Source organism: Macaca nemestrina, chromosome 15 (genome assembly GCF_043159975.1).
Source record: "Macaca nemestrina isolate mMacNem1 chromosome 15, mMacNem.hap1, whole genome shotgun sequence".
Taxonomy (NCBI): Eukaryota; Metazoa; Chordata; class Mammalia; order Primates; family Cercopithecidae; genus Macaca; species Macaca nemestrina.
The window spans coordinates 66,868,026-66,889,030 of record NC_092139.1 but is presented as its reverse complement, the minus strand read 5'-3'; the positions used below and the strand labels follow the sequence as shown (position 1 = coordinate 66,889,030).

The 21,005-nt window shown below is 37.0% G+C and overlaps 1 protein-coding gene and 1 non-coding gene across 2 annotated transcripts in view; both read left to right on the top strand.

Moving 5' to 3' along the window:
* LOC139358382 (POTE ankyrin domain family member G-like) overlaps positions 1 to 19,767 on the top strand; it is a 29,251-nt gene extending 9,484 nt beyond the window's left edge. The window contains exons 6-12 of the mRNA XM_071078918.1: positions 678 to 815; positions 3,252 to 3,322; positions 9,190 to 9,260; positions 10,629 to 10,673; positions 11,705 to 11,871; positions 18,785 to 18,908; positions 19,564 to 19,767. Coding sequence (XP_070935019.1) covers positions 678 to 815; positions 3,252 to 3,322; positions 9,190 to 9,260; positions 10,629 to 10,673; positions 11,705 to 11,871; positions 18,785 to 18,908; positions 19,564 to 19,767 — 820 coding nt within the window. The remainder of the gene's footprint in view (positions 1 to 677; positions 816 to 3,251; positions 3,323 to 9,189; positions 9,261 to 10,628; positions 10,674 to 11,704; positions 11,872 to 18,784; positions 18,909 to 19,563) is intronic.
* On the top strand, positions 2,042 to 2,148 carry LOC139358971 (U6 spliceosomal RNA). Its single transcript, XR_011614471.1, has one exon. It is a non-coding gene; the product is annotated as a U6 spliceosomal RNA (small nuclear RNA).
* Positions 19,768 to 21,005: the final 1,238 nt, after the last annotated feature.

Here is a 21,005-nt window from a genome sequence, read left to right as displayed (position 1 = left end):
GGTGATAAAGAGAAAAGAGCTAGGCTTTGGATTCACACAAGACTGGGTTTAATCCCTGGCTTTCTTACTTGGTAAGTGTGTGACCTTGGGAATCTTATTTACCACCAAATGTGTTGTCATATATGAAAAGTAGGAGAATATATCCTTCAAATTGATTGTGCATAAGTAAGGAAGATATATATGGCATTTAATTCAGTGCCTAGCACATGCTTATTGGCATCATTAACTGAAACTCTTATGACTATTCTTACCATTATTATTAATATTACTGCTTTCAGCAAGCAGAGAGCTCTTACTTATCTTACCCTCTAGCTGATTTTCTATTACAGCATATCAGTCTAGGGAAGCTGTAAGGAAATCTTCACTTATAACTTTGTCCACTTCAGATAAGTGGCCCTAGCATTGTTTCTTGCCCATTGAAAGACTTTAAATTAATGTCTTCTACTATCCAATACCTCACCGAGATAAGAGGTTTCCTTGTTGTCCCTTCCTTTAAACCTTGTTGGTATTTTACAAAGATGAACACTTAAGCACCCAAATGCTTGTGTGTTTTAGTGCATGTAAATCTTTAATTCTGCATGGACAGGCAAGATGTTAAGTTGATAAAGTATATCAAATTAGCTTTTAAAATAAGTTTATTACAGTTCCTAAGGGAGAAATTATCTCTGTCATTTTAGAAATGCTCTGATACTTGCTGTACGTTGTGGATCAGCAAGTATAGTCAGCCTTCTACTCGAGCAAAATATTGATGTCTCTTCTAAAGATCTATCTGAACAGACAGCCAGAGACTATGCTGTTTCTAGTCATCATAATGTGTAAGTGTTTACATTAAAAGGCGAGTTAATGTTAAATTGAGGTTTAAAATAATTATAACAATAGCATCTTATATATCAGGTGAGATGTCATAGTGCCGTTCAGCTAGTTTTAGAGTGGCAGTCAGTTAGTCCCCTGCATCAGCCAGAAATCGGAAAAAAAGTAAGACAATTTAGAAGTACCAATGGATACAGGATTCTTTATCTCAGGACTTCTAAGACCTTGATACTTAGAGATCCCAACGTTGTTCATTTCATCCAAGTATACCACCTATGGATGGGATTAAAAAACAGTGTCATATCTTTCATTTTTCTGATTAGTTATTTGGGTCTTGAAATGTCCAGCTTAACACAAAACCTTGTACTGTCTTCTGGAGACTATTTCCTACATACTCCTTGAATTTTTCAATAACTGAAGGGATTCACTAAATCCAAGGAAGACAGTCCCTTTTATCAAGTCAGAAGGAGGAGAATAAAAAGGACATTCCAGTCATTCTGATGTTTCCCTTGTTTCTGTTGCTGCGTTGTTGCCACTCAAACTGGTCCTGCTGCCTGGTAATGGTTGACCTTTGACACCAAGATGCCTTTACTGATTCAGATCCCTCAAGTCTTTAAGTTCCCATATCTATGCTTCTATGCTCAGCCATTGTTCCCAAAGCACCAGCACCCTGCTCTGGCAGCTGGGCATCCTGACTTGATCTGCAGACAAAGTGAGCAAATTGACACTTGCCCCCATATTCAGAACTTAATGTGGAAACCACATCTTAGCCAAGAATTAGCTGAGACCTTCATGGTACAAAATCCTTTGAGGCCGTTGTTGGTCTTTTCTCCGGGAGATATTAATTGGGCTTGTTCTAAAGGGTCAGAGGGGTTCAAATAATGTGACAGAAAGAGATCAGTGTTTGTTTCTTCTTCTTTGCTATCAGATCTGTACTATGAGGCACCTTTATATTCTCTATAGAACCTTAGGCAGTAGAAAGTCCCATATGAACCTTCTCCAAGCAGCGGCTCCCAGTTGTGGTCGGCCCTTGAGTGATCTCTTTTACATGATAATGAAAAATCGTCCAAGCTACTTTCATCTGTAACTCAAGATTTTAAAATATTTTCAAATTCTACCTCACAGGGAGCCATTGAAGAGAATTCTCAGAATCTCAAGTAGGTTAGTTGGACTTAACAGAACCAAGCCCTGTGCATGACTCATCACTAATCATGTGTAAAAGTAGGGCTTTGTGCTTGCTTCCGCAGCACATATCCTAAAATGGGAACAATACAGAGAAAATTAGCATGGCTTCTGCATAAGGAAGCAGCACAAATTTTTGAAGCATTCCATATTTTGGTCAGTCACTGGAAGGTCATTTGACTATTTGCTGACTAGCTCTAAGGAAACAGTGTGAATCAAAGCAAAACATGGGTGCCACCAAAATATTGAAATTGTGATTTGCACTAAAAAAATAGTCATGTAAGATGGTCTATGAGGTGATTCAGAGCTGAATAATGTGTTTGGTGCAAAATATGTTGTTAGTGTGTATGTCAAAAATTAGAGAATGTCAACTTACAACTTCTTCATGGAAACTAAAAAACATATAGGTAGAGTTTTGGTCTCCATGTCAGCTGGAATTGAACATCAATATAAACCATTATCCTAAGAAACATCCGCTGGCTCAGAGTTGGAGTCGGTAGAGAAGGATCACTGGTCCAAGCCAGGTCTTAACATCCATTGGTTTTTCTGCCCTTGGTGTGATTGGTCAACTCCGTAATAGTGGACACTCACATTATCTACTTTAATGAGATATTTATGAGTAAATTTAGTTACAAACTAAGACGTAGTTGAGATGCCCAGAATTATAAGCCCTAAGGAGCAGGAAAACTAAGAAGCAAAATTAAGACTTAATAACATTTGCTGAAAACTATAACATTTGCATATTAGAACCTATGAACAAAATATGCATTGGGTTTTATTTGGGATTCCAAGATAATTTTAGTTATAATGTTTAGGAACAGATTATTCCTTTGCTTTACTATTTCTCTGAGCATTTAAAAAATGTTATCTTGTTAAATCTTTGTAACAACCTAGTGAAAGAAGGCAGCAAAGTCCTCACTTTGTTGAAGAAGATAAGCAAGTCATCCAAGAACAAATAGCAGCTGTTCATTATGGAGCTAGGACTTAAGCAGAGTTGGAACACTTTCTATTATGTCATGCTAATGCAAGCTAATTTACTGGGTCACACTGCTCTCAATTTATGAGCATTTCACCCTACATTTTTGTCTTCTTAGAAGCTTCAAGAGAAGTTTGTAGAATGTACTCATAAGTGGATGGGATAATACTGTTAAGTTCTGATATTATGATATTGTTTGAAATACTCTAAGAATTTTATATTTGGTAAGTGTTTTACATCAGTATTAAAATAGTAATTTGGTTTATTACATTTTTATACATAGAATTTGCCAATTACTTTCTGACTACAAAAAAAAACAGATGCTAAAAATCTCTTCTGAAAACAGCAATCCAGGTAACACTTGTGATAGTGAATTACTTTAGGTCAGTTGTCCCCGATCTTTTTGGTACCAGGGACCGGTTTTGTGGAAGACAGTCTTTCTATGGGCTGGGGGAAGGTGGGGATAGTTTCAGGATTATTCAGTCATGTTACATTTATTGTGCTACTTTATTTATATTATTATTACATTGTAATATATAATGAAATAATTATACAACTTACCATCATGTAGAATCTGTGGAAGCTCTGAGCTTGTTTTTCTGCAACTAGATGGTCTCATCTGGGGGCAACATGAGACAGTGACAGATCATCAGGCATTAGATTCTCATAGGAAGCACACAACCTAGATCACTTGGGTGGGCAGTTCACAACAGGGTTCATGCTCCAATGAGTACCTAGTGCTATCACTGATCTAGGAAGGGGCAGAGTTCAGGCAATAATATGAGCCATTATTATTGGTTGGCTGTAAGTACAGGTGAAGCTTCCCTGGTTTGCTTGCTGCTCACCTCTTCCTGTGTGGTGTGGTTCATAATAATCCATGGACTGCTACCGGTCTGTAGCATGGGAGTTGAGGACCCCTGCTCTGGGTGGTCCTACCATAGATAAAAAAGTAAAAGTAAGGAACTTTTGATCTCAAAAGAATGCTGAAGCAAAGTTATGTTACATATGCTTGTCCCAAAAAGGTCTCACTATTACTGACTTCATTCCTCCTCATTTGAAGTTGGAAAGAGACACATTTACTTTGTTGGAGCAAGATGTGCTCTTCTACCTGCTGGTTAGTTGTCATGATAACAGCAATTTTGTTAGAACAAATGCTCTGCTACCATTTGCCAAAAGATTGTCATAATAAATATACAAATTTCTCAACTCTAGGCTCAGGAGATTATAATAAAATTAGAAAAATGTTTCACAATAACAAAAATGCTAGTATGCTACCTGGTTGTGGACACCTAATACATTGTATAACCCAAACGGTATGAGGACACCTTTAATTTAGCCATCAATTTATCAAAGAACTTTTATAAGTTTGGTTTTATAAGTTGCAGGAGATAAAGGCGGAGCAGATGTAGTTTTGATCCTTAAGGTTCTCATAATAGAGCTGTCTCTATTTCATTTCTGTGCTTTTTCAATAGAATTTGCAAAGAAAATATTTCCATTTATGTTTTCACTTCACTTAACAAATAACTATCAAATGTCTTTTAGATACTAACCATTTTTCTAATGCAACAGAACACAATTAAAAATACAGACAGGAGTTTGTTATTATCATTGCCATTATTTTTTTATTTCACTACTTTATTCAGTTCTTACTGTGTGCTAGATGCCCACTGGAAGCTTTTAATTTATTATATATTGATTATGTGCCAGACATATGTGATGAGGAATGAAAGTTTTGGTAAAAAAAAAAAAAAGTAGGTATGATTCAAGGGAAGCATGCAGAGTGAGAAGAATTTTTCTAGGTAAAAAAGCAGAAGAATAATGTTTGACAGAAGGAACATGCAACAAGATTGTGTGTTGGCCAGAAGGAACATCTAAGGAGATTGCCTGTTTGGCAGGAAGGGCAGCAAGTGCAAAAGACAAGATGCTTGAGTGAACTTTGCAGGGTTTCTGAGCAGTTCACTTTTGCTAGCACCAAAAGTGTGAGATACCAGAGGTTGGGAATGAGGTGAATACTTGGGTAAGGCAAGTTTATGACAGACTTTTTAATACTACAGAAATGAGTAGGTTTCGTCCTGTGGGCCATGGGAAGTTTACCAGGTAGAATGCTTTGGACTGCAAATACTGATGAACAGTTGTGAAAACAGTAGGAACCAGAGTTGTTTTGTTTGTTCAGTGATATCCTAGGGATCCCTCTTGTCCCTCTTTCTGTGCTGTCGACAGTGTTTTATTCATGTCTCCTTTCATGGTCGGGTAATCTGCAACAGCTCCAAACATCTTGTTCTCACAACACAACATCTCAAGGGCTTCTTTTCTTCACCTGTGTTTTCTAAACAGGGAGAAAACTTAGAAGCACACAAGGGGCTTCCTGTAACATTTCATTGGCTGTGTTACACTACCTGCTCATTCCCAAACCAGGCACTGGGAATGCAAACACGTGATTAGCTTAGAATTAACGTTTCTCTTTCTGAGGCTGAGGAGGGAGATTCAGATAATAAACATCCCAATAGACTTGTGTTTCTTCTGCAAGAAAGAATAAGGAATGGCTATTGGTAGGGAGTCGACAATGTTTGCTGCAGGGGCTCATTGGAGACATGGGAGCAGGGGAGTCACAAGATTAAATTTGAGTATTAAGGCATTCTGATTATGGTGTAAAATGGGTTAGCAAGCTTTTCCTGTAAAGGACCAGGCGGGAAATATTTTAGACTATGTGGTCTCTGTCATAACTACTTACCCCTGCTGTTGTCTGCTGTTGTAGAGTGAAAGCCACCATGATTCTATGTAAGCAAACAGGCATGACTGAGCTCCTATAAAACTTTATTTACAAACCATAAGGCAGATTTAATTTGGACTGTGGCCTATAGTTTCTTGGGATTGGTGGAAGGTTACCATGGAAAGAAACCAGGAGACAAAGGAAGCTTTTGCAATAGTCAGCTATAGTTTCCGTCACACATCCTTGGACTAGTATCAATGTATTATAAGGTTTTCACCCATCCATGGTGGAATAAAATTAGGAATCTCAGTTACTCATTTTAATATGTTGGTCTTTGTTTTTATGGTGTTATGCCTTTTTATTTGTTTTGCTTAATTTTTTCATGTAAGAACTAACATTAGTAGTTGACGGTTTTCTTTTAAATAGAAGCCATTTTGTAAAGTTTGTGTTCCCAGTGGCAGTGGAAATATAAAGCAGAGGCAGAAGAGAGGTATAGTCCATATGATTTAGTGATAATTGAATGAGAAAGGCTTGGGGGACCGAGAGAAATGTCAGATGATTTACAGGTTTCCAGGTCGTACACTAGTATTTAACCTGGACATGAGGAAGGAGTAGGAAATTTTCTGGTGAATACAGAAGAGCAAAGAGGTGCAGGTCAGCAGAAATGACCATTTTTTTCCTATGCATGTTTAATGGAATATTCATGTAGTATATTTTGAGTAGGTAATTGGATAACCAGCATTTATAACTCACATCCTACTACTTTGACTCTCAGTAACAAGACTTATCAAAGATCAAAGAATCTGAAAGTTGATGAAAATGTCATCATTTTCATCATCCATGTGTATCACCATCAGTGACCGAAAGTCGGCATCTACAGAACACAGAATTGGGATAGGTGAACTTAATAGATAAAGATGAATATCAGAATTGTGTTCCTCTTAGGGAATGATAGTCTCCATGACCTGTGTGAGTCACGGCTGCCAGAAAAGAAAGAGAGCAAGGAGTGTATTAAAGAAGCACAGCAAATTCAGTCCTAGAGTGCCCTGCTTGACTTCATGTCATAGTTCTGATTTCTAAAATACTATTTTCTGCAAAATATGCTTTCTGTTTTTCCCTTCTTGTAGCCTGCAACCAAATCCCAGAATCCCTTCAGTGGGGCATTTTTGTGTTCTTCCTTTAATAACAGCAACATATAAATAACAAAAAGAAGTAAGAGAAAGAGTGTTTTTTTATAGGCTAGTATTTAACATAAACTTGAGAGTGAGTACCAAGATTATACTTAGAATTTACAGACCGGGTAAGAAGACGAGATAGAAATCTGAAGATTACTGACTCAAACACAGTGTAGTTTCCTTGCTTTATTGTCACATCTCTGAATTCGCAACTAGGAATTATATTCGTATGCACTATAACTTTAGAAAGCACCTTCCCAAACCAAATATTAAGTGATTTATTGTAATTTCTTTGACTTATTATAGAATTGACTTTCCAAGTGCTCATGAGAATTATTGAGAATTTGCTACATAGTAACATCTCAGCTGTGTCCACAAGAGCTATCTGTCACCTTGTCTTAATGACTATTGGCTCACTAGGAATATTGGTTTTGGCATTAAAATGATATTTTTCTAAATGCAGATAGGACCAGGGATCACTCTTGAACATTAATGTCCAAGCATCTTAAAATTACACATCAGGTTTCATAATCTGACTTCTGCCCCACTCTCCATCTTTAGCCCTTTTCCCTGTGTGCCCTTTCTCTGGCATTACTGAGCTGCTGGTAATGTCCTACTCACTCGTTCACTCTTTCAGGCCTCACTCCTGCTCTTGCTGCTGTGTGGAATGCTGTTACCCTTTCCTTCCCTCTACCGCTTTTAATCTGGCTAGCCTCAATATTTCAGTCTGTGCTTGGGCATGTGTTCTAGAAAAGCCATCCCTGATATGCTTTATTTTCATTGTTTTTAAACCCTAATGCCTAGCATGTATGTAGCAGGACTCAATAAGAAATTTCTGAGTAAAATGAAGACTGTTTTTACAAAGATGATGTGCAGGACTGTTCTCTGCAGTCTTGGAGCAGAGGGGACAGACATGTGGGGGAATAATGTACAGTTCAGGTGGTAAAGATGTGGTAGAAAAATCAGTGAAGTCACAAGGCAGCCTCAAGAAGGAGGTACCTTTTTATCTGGGGAAAGACATGCAGAATCAAGGAAGACTTCACATATCATTGTTTTAAAAGATGAAAATAAGGCCAGTTGTTGTGTCTCACAACTGTAATCCCAGCATTTTGGGGGGCTGGAGGAGGTGGATCACAAGGTCAAAAGATCAAGAACATCCTGGCCAATCATGAAACACCATCTCTACTACAAATATGAAAATTAGCTGGGCATGATGGTGCATGCCTGTAATCCCAGCTTCTTGGGAGACTGAGACAGGAGAATTGCTTGAACCAGGGAGTCAGAGGTTGCAGTGAGCTGAGATTGTGCCACTGCACTCCAGCCTGGTGACAGAGAAAGACCCTGGCTCAAAAAAAAAAAAAAAAAAAAAAAAAAAAAAAAAAAAAAAAAAAAAAAAAAAGAAGAAGAAGAAAAAAAAAAAGAAAAAAAAAGAAATTTGTCAGAATAGTAGAGGGAAACATTTTAGATATTAGGAAGACATTGTGCACTAATAAAGGTGTCAGTAGTATTTTTGGAAATCATTTATAAGGTACTATTGTTGCAGAAAACAGGAGGCAGGAGAGACCCAGTGGGTGAAACAGGAGGATTTTATTTAGGTGCACACCAGTTCAGTGGATTTGCATCCAAATGCTGAGTCCTGAACAAAGACAGAGCCTGGCTTATAAAGGCAAGCTTACAGAAACAGAACAAAGGCAGTTAATCATATAGTGACAGTTTTGCAACCTCAGCATAGCTTGTGACTTTGCAACTACATTGAAGGAAAAGAGGAACTTGCAAAATATAAACATTTGTACAAAGAGCTATGAGTAAATGCTGAGGGGAAGGGGAGACGGTAAAGGAATTTGTTTTCTTAACCTTGCTCTGGGATGTCTGGACCCATACCTGTGGGCTCTGGCTTCTTGGACAGGGTCAACATGACCTTACCTGGGCCCTGCCTGTTACTATCCTTAGAGTCAGAGTAGCTAAGTGCAGGAAAACTTGTTTCTCTTTAAAACTAAATTTCCTTTTCATTACGTTTACTGCTTCATGATTAGGAAGTGGAGAACAACATACTGTGTTACCTTATATGTTTCTACTGTATTTTAAAGTTGTGTTTCTGGTGGTTTTGTTCATTTATGTTGGGTGGATGAATTTGTGAGTGAATCTCATCAGGCGTCTCCCCAAGTGGTTTGTTGAAGTCTTAGAGAATGATTTCCTAAGTAACTATTTCATGAAACACTAAACACTCAATTTATGAGATAAAATAAAATGTTGTCTTAAATCTATTTTTATAAAGGCAATAGTTTTTAACTGTCCTAAGTGGTTCATTTTAACTGAATATATGGATTTCTCAACAGAACAAGACTTAAAGCTGACATCAGAGGAAGAATCACAAAGGCTTAAAGGCAGTGAAAATAGCCAGCCAGAGGCATGGAAAATTTTACATTTAAATGTTTGATTTAATGTTGTTTTCTTTGCTTTAATAATATTAGGTAGTCCAAATGAAATTATCTTTCAGACTAGGTTTTGAGAATCAATAGATTCTTTTTTCTAAGAACTTTTTAATAGATTCATAAAATTTAATAAATTCAGCAATCTCATTAACAGAAGAATCAATAGATTCTAAGTTAGCATTTGAAACTTAACTTAAAAAACATAACCACTATAAACTTTAAAATACTCTTACTTTACAATATTCTTATTTAAAATATTCTTATCTGCCTTTTTGATTAGCTTATAGGTAATCTTTCCTTTTGGAATAGAGGCAAAAGAAATTCCAGAACTTTGTTCTTTTATTCTTACAACACCCTGACATGATAAAGAAAGTAACATCAATTATTGGATTATGTTATTAAGCAATAGAATTATGAGCAATGTAACACTGATGGTCCCTGAGCTGGATTCGTGGTTGAAGAGTAATCATGGCCAGTGATTGAAAATCTGCAGTTTTATATTGCAGTCACTGATAGCAAGGTGAAAGATATATTCTGCCTTGTGATCTCTCATTGACCTCAGCGTTTCTCTTCAGGGAGGGAACCAGGTCATAAAAGCAACCCAAATGCCTATTACAAGAATCGTATCTTGCAGAATGGGACCTTTGGTGTTAGTGCAGAAACACAATAACATTTGAACTTACTGCAGTTGCAGAAAATCAGTACAGATTATTAAAATTTTTATCCACTGTCGTTAGTACACATTAGAATATATTAGAACTGGACTTAAGCAGATAAACTAGATACATAACACTATCATATTACAACATATAATCTCAATTAAAATTTAAGAATTTGCATTTCTTTCTGTTTGGTGTTGATTTCAGCTCCTAATAATTGAAAGCATGCCTACAATCCAGTTAGTAATCTGTAGAGGCTCACTGGTTAGGGTTTGGTGAGGTAAACTCTTTTCAAGTGAGGAAGACTTTGCAACACTACAAATCATCCGCCGATGCATTTTTGGCAGATTTAACACATAACAAATTAAGTGGAGTCCAAACAAATGGTGACAAAGTTAAGTTTGCTGGTTCATGTTGATCTTCTCCCGTTGACTAAGGTGAATTATTTTTCCCATGTTAGTCAGAAGCCAGTGATGTGGCAGTAGCTGAACGTAGATTAAAAAGTTAATTTTTAATTTTAATTAATTATTTATTTTAACAGTTAAATTTTAATTTTAATTATTTTCTAATTTTTCATTGTCTATACTTGATTACTGAAAATAAACTTATTTTTAAAACATGCATTCCAAAAGAGGAAACATCACAGAAATACAACAAATTAACCTTCTATTTTTGCATTTGCAGGAAATGTCTCAAGAACCAGAAATAAACAAGGATTGTGATAGAGAGGTATACCATTATATTCAAACGTTTCTGTTGAATTAGATGTTTACATTATGTTGTTTAATAAAGTGTTGTAAGTATAGGCATACATGATCCTATCATGTAAGTAGCATAAATCATCAGTGAAAAATTTAATATTTAACTCAGAAAGAATTCTGTAGATTGAGTTTTAAAGAGATACAAACCCCAGAAATATTCTTTCATTATTATGGAATAATCCTGAATGGTGCCGTAAAGTGCTAGGTCATGCGACTTTAGGAGCTTTGGATCAACCATTTTATCTTTCTTGGTTTTAGTCTGATTATCAATAGTTAATGTGGCTAAAGAAGATAATTTCTTATTCTGTGTATCTTCCAGCTAGAAAATCGTATGGCTATGGAATGTGAAATTTGGGGAGCATCTTATTTTCTGGGCATCCACACTTGTACCTCAGCAGTTTCACTCTGCTCCTTGTGTTGTGGTGAACTTTGGTTCCCATGTTTCAGTGAGAACCATCATGTTTTTGATATTCCAGGGACCAAATGAAAAAAAATGATCAAAGGCAGTGGGGGAGAAGAATATCTCAGTGCAGAAAAGGGCAATCTTCCTTTCTATTCCTGAAGCCTCACAGTGTCTCATCCTCTAAATCTGACTGCTTAATGTGAGATCTAGGTGGTAAAGACAGAAGAAGACACATTTTGCATCTTTGTCTTTTTATTTGTGTGTTCCCACGAGTCAAATGGGATAAATATATATATAAGATTCTGAAGAGTCGTTGGGAATAAAAGCACAAAATGAAGGAGGGCCCTTTTTGAATTTTGAAAAATTCTATTTTATTCAGTCAAACAGAAATGAAGCAAATTTTACAATGATATGATAATTACATCTTAAAATTAGATGGTAATTGTTCTGTACATATGATCAAACTTAAGTGTGAAATATTTTTAATGACTACAATAATGACAAACTGAGTCAATTGATAAAATCAATTAAAAAGGTTCTTTTTATTCAATAAAGTGAATATCCTTAATATCCTTAATATCAAACTTCCACTCAAGGCTGAAGAAGACATGAAGAAGCATGGAAGTAATAATATGGGATTACCAGAAAACCTGACTAATGATGCCGCTGCTGGCAATGGTGATGATGGATTAATTCCACAAAGCAAGAGCAGAACACCTGAAAGTCAGCAATTTCCTGACACTGAGAATGAAGAGTATCACAGGTAAGCCTATGGCAACATTTAATAGGAGACAGCCATATGCTGTCAAACTAATCCTAATTTGGGCTAATATTCATGATTAAAAATTTTATATTTTTCCTAGGATATTCAGCCTTGCCTGGTAATCAGAAAAATGAAAATCAGCAAAAACTGAGTTACCATTTTTTCCAGTCATTAATTTATTTGAAAAATAACGAGTATTGGCAAATGTGAGGGGAAAGGAATTTCTTTACGGTTTAGTGAACTTTTATTTTAGCTTCAGAGGTACATGTGCAGTTTGTTATATAGGTAAACTGTATCATGGAAGTTTGGGCTACAGATTATTTCATCAGCCACATAATAAGCAAAATACCCAAAAGGTAGTTTTTTGGTCATCTCTCTCCAGCCATGCTCCACCCTCAAGTAGACCCTTTTGCCTGTTATTCTCCTCTTTGTGTCCATGAGTTCTCATTGTTTAGTTTCCACTAAATGATTAAGAATATGTGGCATTTGATTTTCTGTTTCTGCATTAGTTTGCTTAGAATAGTGGCCACCAGCTCTATCTGTGTTGCTGCAAAGGAAATGGTCTCATTGAAAAAGACATGTCGTACACTGTTGGTAAATGCATTTCGAACATTAATTGAGTAGCATATTCACACACACATATATAACATAGTAAGGATATATATGTATATTAAGGATACTTGTATAGATTTGTTACGTATATACTTACATATAAGAACATTTATTACAGCATCATTATATCAAAAGATGGATCCTTATCAGTAGGAATTTATCATTATTAAAAGTAAATCCTTACCAATAGGAAATAGCTCAATTTTCATTCCCAGAAAATAATGTAGTATGAAACCATTTTTTACAAATGAGGTTAGATCTAGAGTATACGGATTATTTCACAATTAAAATGTATTTAAAACCTTTACTTTGATAACACATCTTAAGATAATTTTGTTAGAATTCTTGTAATATCTGCTGTGTTGCAAATGGAAGCTGCATGCTCCATTGACACTGTACCTTGATTGCTAGTTATTAAATTTTTGTTGTCAGTGCCTGAGTGCTGAAATATTGGATCTTCAATCTGAATATTGCCAAGGGATTGTATGGGGATCTATATTTAATATAAACATTTCAGTATATTGGGTAAAACTTTTATTAAAATGTATCAAAGGATCTTTCATCTACTAAACCAGAATTTGGTCAGATTTTTCTGCAGAGTCAGTTAGTAAATATTTTAGGCTTTGCAGACTGTATATATAATTTTGAGACAGGGTCTCTGTTGCCCAGGCTGGAGTGCGGTTTTGTGATCATGGCTCACTGCAGCCTCAACTTTCTGGGCTGTAGTGATCCTCCCACCTCAGCCTCTCTGCTAGCTGGGACCACAGGTGTGCAACATCACACCCAGCTAATTGACTCTGTGAACTGTAGAGTGAATAAGCGTGGCTGGGTTCCAAGATACTTGACTTACAAAAACAGGCAGTGGGATTTGGCCCACAGGTGTTAATGTGCTGACCTTGTGCTAAAAGGAAGGTGCTGCTAATGCAGTAACTCTTATTCATAAAAGTGTCCTGCATGTGTGACATTATCCTTCCTTTTAGAAAAGGATATATTTCAGTATTCACCACACCACATTTTTCCACAGTGACTTCATATAATTTTTAAAATTTCATTTATAACATAAGACTATTTTCTGCATTTCTGCCACTTTATTCCTGTTAATAGAACTCAGTAGTTTACTGTGATCAATTACTTTGTATATTTGATGAGTATCAACTGTTCTAGAATTGGCTGATTTTTATCAAGCCAGAAATACTCTCCTTGAAACGTTTAGTGTTTCTTGGTCTTTATGTATAAGCATGAACAAAGTGATATTCAGCTTATGGAATCTAGAATTGTTTAAGGTGACTTTTAGTTCTATAGTTTAAAGGATTTAACACCTCAGTCTGGCATTTTTAATGACACATGTGTATAATTTTATAACTTTTAAAATATATAATTGTTATGTAAAATTTGAAGACTACACCTGTTATATAAAATTAGAAATTAATTGTCTATTATTTTCCATGACTGTGGAAGAAAATTACAACATTCTCAGCCATGACTTCTAAGTATGATGTCCTTAAAAGAACTGTCTAAGTATGATGTCCTTAAAAGAACTCATGAACTCAATGATCTTTTCATTCACTCTTGATCTCACACCAGTAAGTCTTCAGTTTCAGTACTCCTCCAACATTGTTTTTCCTCAAGATTATCACTAATTTTTTTTCTGTAATAAATCTAGGCATTTTTCGTACACTTCATTTTATTTAATCTGTTAGCAGAATTTGAGCCAATGGAGGACATCTCCTCTATAACAGCATCTTCAACTTGGCTTCCAGGACCTCAGTCCCTCAGGCTTTTCCTCCTGCCTTTCTAATCCATTCATCATGGCCTCTTTTGCTTGCTCCTCCTCATCTTTCTCCATTTGGACATTGTTTTTTCCGAGGGCTCAGTCCTCAATCTTCTCTCTCATGACTTTTTCTTTTTTTGAGACAGAGTTTCACTCTGTCACCCAGGCTGGAGTTCAGTGGTGTGATCTCAGCTCACTGCAACCTCCACCTCCTGGGTTCAAGTGATTCTCCTGCCTCAGCCCCCTGAGTAGCTGGCATTACAGGTTGGTGCCACCATGCTTGGCTAATTTTTGTATTTTTAGTAGACACAGCATTTCCCTATGTTGGCCAGCCTGGTCTCAAACTCCTGACCTCAGGTGATCTCTCTGCCTTGGCCTCACAAAGTGTTGGGGTTGCAGGCATGAGCCACTGCACCCAGCCCCTCGTGACTTTTTCTACCGTGTATATGCTAGTGATTTCCAAATGTATGTCTCTGGCTCAGATCTCTCTCCCTAATTCCAGATTTCCATATGAGCCTGCCTACTTGATATCTCTATTTGGTTAGCTATTGGGTATCACACACTTGTCAGACCCAAAATTGGGCTACTGATGGCCTTCCTGAAATTTACCCCTCATGTAGTCTTTCCTACTTTGGTTAAGGGCAACTCTTCCAGTTGCTTTGCCAAAAATCTCGTTGTCATTCTTGACTCATCTCTGTCTCCATCTCTGACACCTTACATCTATTCTCTCAGTAAATCTTGTCAGGTCTATCTGAAGAATATGTCCAGAAGCCAGTCATATCTTCTACATCTGAGCCACCCTCATCTGCAGTCTACATGAGTGTCATAGACTGGTAATTGATAGTCCTGGCTTTTAAAAACTTCCCTTTTCATCAATTCTTAACTCAGTGGATGTACTTAAAATACAAGTCAAATTGTGTCAGTCCTGTGCCCCAGCCCTTCTGATTGCCTCCCATTTCACTCTGAGTATGTGTCAAATTTCCTCCTAATTATCTCCCTTGCTCTGCTTTAGCCACACTGAACTTCTTGCCATCCCTTCTCTACCCCTAGTGCTTAAAGACTCCAAGCACACCTCTGTACTTGGAAGTTCCCTGTGTCTGGAATGCTTTTTCCCCAGATATCCTCCTAGCTTACTCTTTCCATTCCTTCAGTTCTTTATTTAAAACCTCCTTTCTGCTAAGAAGTAGAAAAAGGGTAAAAAGAAACACATTATGGAACAACCACTTTCTGAGGAAGAACCATGTACTACCCAGATGCATCATGCTTAAGATTCAACTGGGAGTGTACCAGAGAGGCTCTCTAATGTAACCAAGGGAAGGTTCAATGAAACAAAGTGATTTATCATCTCTAACTTCAAATCCATTTGTATCTTGACATCAACACTCTTAACCTTATATCATCATTTCTTAGAGTCTTTGATATACAAATAAAAGGTTTTTTTGTATTAGAAAGAAAGAAATACCCTTTCTCAGCAGAGACTTTTCTGACCATCCCAACTTTCCCACCACCCTCCCCATCAAACACATAAACATTTCATTTTCCTGGTTTAGTTTTTTCTCCTCTAACGTACTGTATATTTTGTCTTCTCTGTCTGTTGTTATTGTGTGTTTATCTCACTCTCGTGAATAAGGATTTTATTTTTCACTACTATATCCTCACTGCCTAGAAAAAGGCCTAGCGTATTGGATGTAGCTACCTAATAAATCCTTATTAAATGAATGAATGGAGTTTATCCTGGGTATGTTGTTTGATTGATTCTCACTTTAAAATTTTGACATGGGTCATTCTATTAGTTTTGTCTGGTAATTATATGCATTTTAATTATTGTTTTGGCTTTTTATAATAAGCTACATTCTTTATATTAATTTTTTTATTTAGGGAGAAAAGCCCAATATTGTGGTTATTCATTATTTATTCTTTTATTTATAATCATAATTGTAATTATGGTAAACTGAGTCAGAGGAATTGCAAACTTTACTAGTATTTTATTTGATTTGATTTTTGAGATAGAGTCTCACTCTATCGCCCAAGCTGGAGTGCAGTGGTGGGGTCTCAGTTCACTGCACCCTCCGCCTCCTGGGTTCATGTATTTCTCCTGCCTTAGTCTCCTGAGGAGCTGGGATTACAGCGGCATGCCACCACACCTGGCTAATTTCTTTATTTTTAGTAGAGACTACTAATTTCACTTTGTTGGGCAGGCTGGTCTCGAACTCTTTACCTCAGGTGATCCACCCACTTTGGCCCTTCAAAGTGCTAGGATTACAGGTGTGAGCCACTGCACCTGGCCACCTGCTTTAAAAAAAAAAAAATTGGGGTGGCACATTTAATGGACTTACAAATTCTTTTCAAGGGATTATGAACCTTTGGTATTTGAAATAAAAAGACAGAGTTGGAAATTTTTTGCTTCCTATAGTAAGAGGAATACTGGTCCGGCACTGGCTATTCTGATGGAGCAGGTGCTGCTGCTTGGCTGTATTTCAGAAGCAAGCTGCTCACATCTGTATTGGTTGGTGAGCAAGACCAGTGGTCATTGATTGGTTGAGTAGATTTCAAACTGGCTCTGGGTGGCTTCTTGTTACCATTGGTACAGGTCATTTCTTTCCTAAGTTAGACTCAACTTTAACTGAACATTTTCTGTTTAAAAGTTGCCTTCAATTAACTATGTTCAAAATGAAACTATTTTATATTCCAGAATTTTAGACCTCATTTTAAAATTGTGGTCACGATGAATTGGTTAATAATAGCTCTCAGGAAGATCTATTTACATTTTTTAAAATACATATTTCTTTGCATAATTTATTCCTTAAAATTAATTGCCTTGTTTCTGTTATTGGTATTTCTAGAAGCTTTTGTTCAAGTCCTAACATAAACCCCAGTAGGAGATTTTAGTCTCTTTGTCAGTTAATATATGTATATGGTAGTGATATTCTCTTTTTAAATTCCTTTTCTTGTTCACTGTCTTCTCTGTACAATAACAGTAATATTCTTATGCATTTTTACCTCATTAAAAATAATTACAGTTTTCAGGTCATGTGATGCCAACATGTTTGTTCCTTTTGCTTGGTGTGTGTGCTGCTATTCAGGCTCTGTTGTGGTTCTACATGAATGGCAGCTTTTTAAAATAACTCTGTGAAGAATGACATTGGTACTTGGATAGAAATTGTATTGGATCTGTAGACTTCTTTGGGCACTATGATCATTTTCACAATATCAGTGCTTTCAGTCCAGGAACATAGGATGTATGTTCATTTATTTGTGTCATCTCTGATTTTCTTCAGTGGTGTTTTCCAGTTATCCTTTTATAGTTGACTCACCTCCTTCGTTACATATTTTCCTAGGTATTTTACTCTTTTGCAGCCATTGTCAAAGGGACTGGGTTCTTGACGTGACTCGCAACTTGGTTGTAGGTAGTGTATAGTGGTACTACTCATTGGTATTTGTACATTTTGTAGCCTCTGAGACTTTACTGAATTCATTTATCAAGCCTAGGAGTGTTTTGTAGGAGTCTTTAGGGTTTTCTAGGGATAAGATCATATCATTGGTGAAGAGATAATTTGACTTTCTTTTTTCCAATTTGGATGTCCTTTATTTCTCTTGCCCAATTGCTCTGCCTAGGACTTCCCAGTTTTATTCTTAACATGCATGAAATAAAAGTAAAATCAAAAGTGATTAATGATTACTTTATTTCACATCTCTGTCGCATACACAGATAAAATTAATTCAAAGTTGTATGTTAAAAACACAATATTAGACCCTGTCTTGTTCCAAAAGGAATTTCTAAGTTGTCTATAAAATACAGAGGAATCAAGAATATAAGTGGAAAGTGTTTCCCAAAAATAAATATAAAAAGTATGGGTTAACACAGGGCTTCCCAATCCCCAGGCCATGGACCAGTACCAGTCCCTGGACTGTTAGGACCTGGACCACAGAGCAGGAGGCTAGTGGCAGATGAGCAAGCAAAGTTACATCTGTTTAAAGCCACTCTCTGTCACTCACATTACTGCCTGAGCTCCTCTTCCTGTCAGATCGGTGGTGGCATTGGATTGTCATAGGAGTGTGACTCAAACCTTGTTGTAAGCTGCTTACACAGGGCATCTAGGTTGTTCACTCCTTATGAGAATCTAATGCTTTATGATCTGTCACCATCTACTGTCACCCCCAGATGGGACCATCTAGTTGCAGGAAAACAAGCTGAGGCTCCCACTGATTCTACATTATGGTGAGCTATGTAATTATTTCATTATATATAAGTAATAATAGAAATAATATGCACAATGAATGTTATGTGCTTGAGTCATCCTGCAACCATCCCCCAACTCAGGTCTACAGAAAAATTACCTTCCACAAAACCAGTCCCTGGTGCCAACATGGTTGGGGAGAACTGGGTTAAGAGATGTGAGACCCCTTTGCCTTGTCTTGGATTAATGTGCAGATATGCATTGTGTGAATGACATCTGATGGCACCATGTTGCCCTGTAGATCATTTTAGGGACACCTCCAGTATTTCATGAAAATCAAAATTTCTTCTAGTGATGAACAAAATGATACCCAGAAGCAAGTTTCGGAAGAACAGAATGCTGGAATATCACAAGAAGAGATTCTGACTGGTAAACAAGAGCAGATGGAAGTGGCTGAAAAGAAAATGAATTCTGAGGTATTTTCTTTAGTCATTTTCAAATGTTTTAATATGTATATTTATTTAAAAGACAACTTTATGTATTTTGGAAAGTACACAGGATTTTTAAAACAGAAGTGCAATGTTTAGATGCCTACGTGTACATTGTGGAAGGGTACAATGCTTAAACAGTTATGAATAAATGCAATTCTTAAAACTGACTGTAAAAATATTAGAAAAGTAGTATATTGATAAAACTTTCTTCAGAAAAAGGAACTTAAAGAACTTTAAGAAATTGCTTCTGTCCAAATATATGCATAGCTAAGGTTCTTACAATGGTGTAGTTGATAGATTAGATATCAGAGAATAAACCCAATTTAAAAAATATACTCAAGCATATTAATCTTATATTTTATGCATTTGGGTTTTTTATAATTCAGAGAAAGGCTTTTCCAATTCTGAAATTCTAAAAATCCTCTAGTGACTTATTTTTCATGGTCTTTAAATAAGTATTTCAACTTTTTGGAATTTACACATTTTTAGATTTGAAGTTTTGTCCAACTTTTTTCCAGTTAAATATCCACTATGGGAATTCTTTCCTTATACAAATATAAATGTCATCCTTTAATTTCAGAAGAAATCATGATATGTCATTCTCTTGAGTGCTAATTAAAAGTTCCCTTTGTTTACTTAGGTTTCTCTTACCAATAAGAAAGAAAAAGATCTCTTGCATGAAAATCGCATGTTGCAGGAAGAAATTGCCATGCTGAGACTGGAAGTAGACAGAATAAAACAGCAGACCCAGCTAAGGGAAAAGAAACTTTTGGAGGAAATTGAAAGTGTGAAAGCAAAGAAAGATAAACTTCTAAAGGCTGGAAAATTAAGGGAGGATCATTAACAAAAATCAGCATTTAAGTACAGTGGACAGCTTAGCATTTTGACAACTGAGAATAATGATAAACTTCTTAAGGCTGTAAAATTGAATGAGGAAGCATTAGCAAAAATCAGTATTTCAGTAGAGTGGACAGCTTAGCATTTTGACCGCTGAGAATGCTCAGTTCTGAATTGCAGAATGTAAGACACAGCTAGGAAACACTGGAAATGGAAATCCTATCATGTCGCTTTAGACTGACTACTGCCCTACATGACTGTGATCAATGTCAAATAGATGAAACAGACTTCTTTACAGAGAACAAACACGAACAGGTTTATTTACAGGAAAAAATGAATTCTCATATATCTAACCTAAAAGATAACAGTGAGATTCTTTCTGAACAACTCTAATGTTGACAGCAAAATTAACAGCCTAAACATTAAGCTGCATCACACAGGATAAATTCTGAGAGACAAGATGGGGCAGGCCCCCATCTTTCCTGTTCAGACAACTTAGTCATTCTAGTGTGTGGGCTTTGGAGACTACAAACCCATCAAGGGCAAAAGAGATCCTGTGGCATGGCACAGCTGCTTTACCAAATCATGGCCAGACTGCTTCTGTAAGCAGGCCCTGATCCTGTTCCTCATCACTGGACAGGACCTCCCACCTGAGGCCTCTAGCTACCCCCACCAGTGTTCCCTGGCCAACGGAGATTTGAAACCTTCCTGGGACAGAGTTCCCAGAGAGAGGGGAGGGCCACCACCTTTGCTGTTTGGGCACCTAGCCGTTCTGGCCCATGGGCTTTGGAGAGCCCAAGCTGACCAGGGGTGGAAGTGGTGTCTCAGTGCAGCACAGCCACCCTCCAAAAACGTGGCCAGACTCTTGTTTAAGTCAGTCTCCAACCACGTTTGTAAACACTGGGTGCAGGCTTTCAACCAGGGTCTCCAGCCACCTTCACTGCTGTTCTCTGGCTGACAGAGGTTTCAGACCTCCCTGAGTCAAAGCTCCAGGGGAAGGACCAGACTGTCATCTTTGCCATTTGGACAACTTAGCCATTTCAGTCTTCAAGTTTCAGAGTGTCTGAGGCAACCAGGGGCTGAAGTGAACCCCCAGCACAGCATAGCCACTCTACAACAATGTGACCAGACTTCTTTTTTAAGCAAGTCCCTGTTCCTGTTCCTCCTGACTGTTCAGGACTTCTCAACTTGCCTCCAGCCACATCCTACAGGTGTGTACAGATTGGCAACTGGTTCATACCTCCG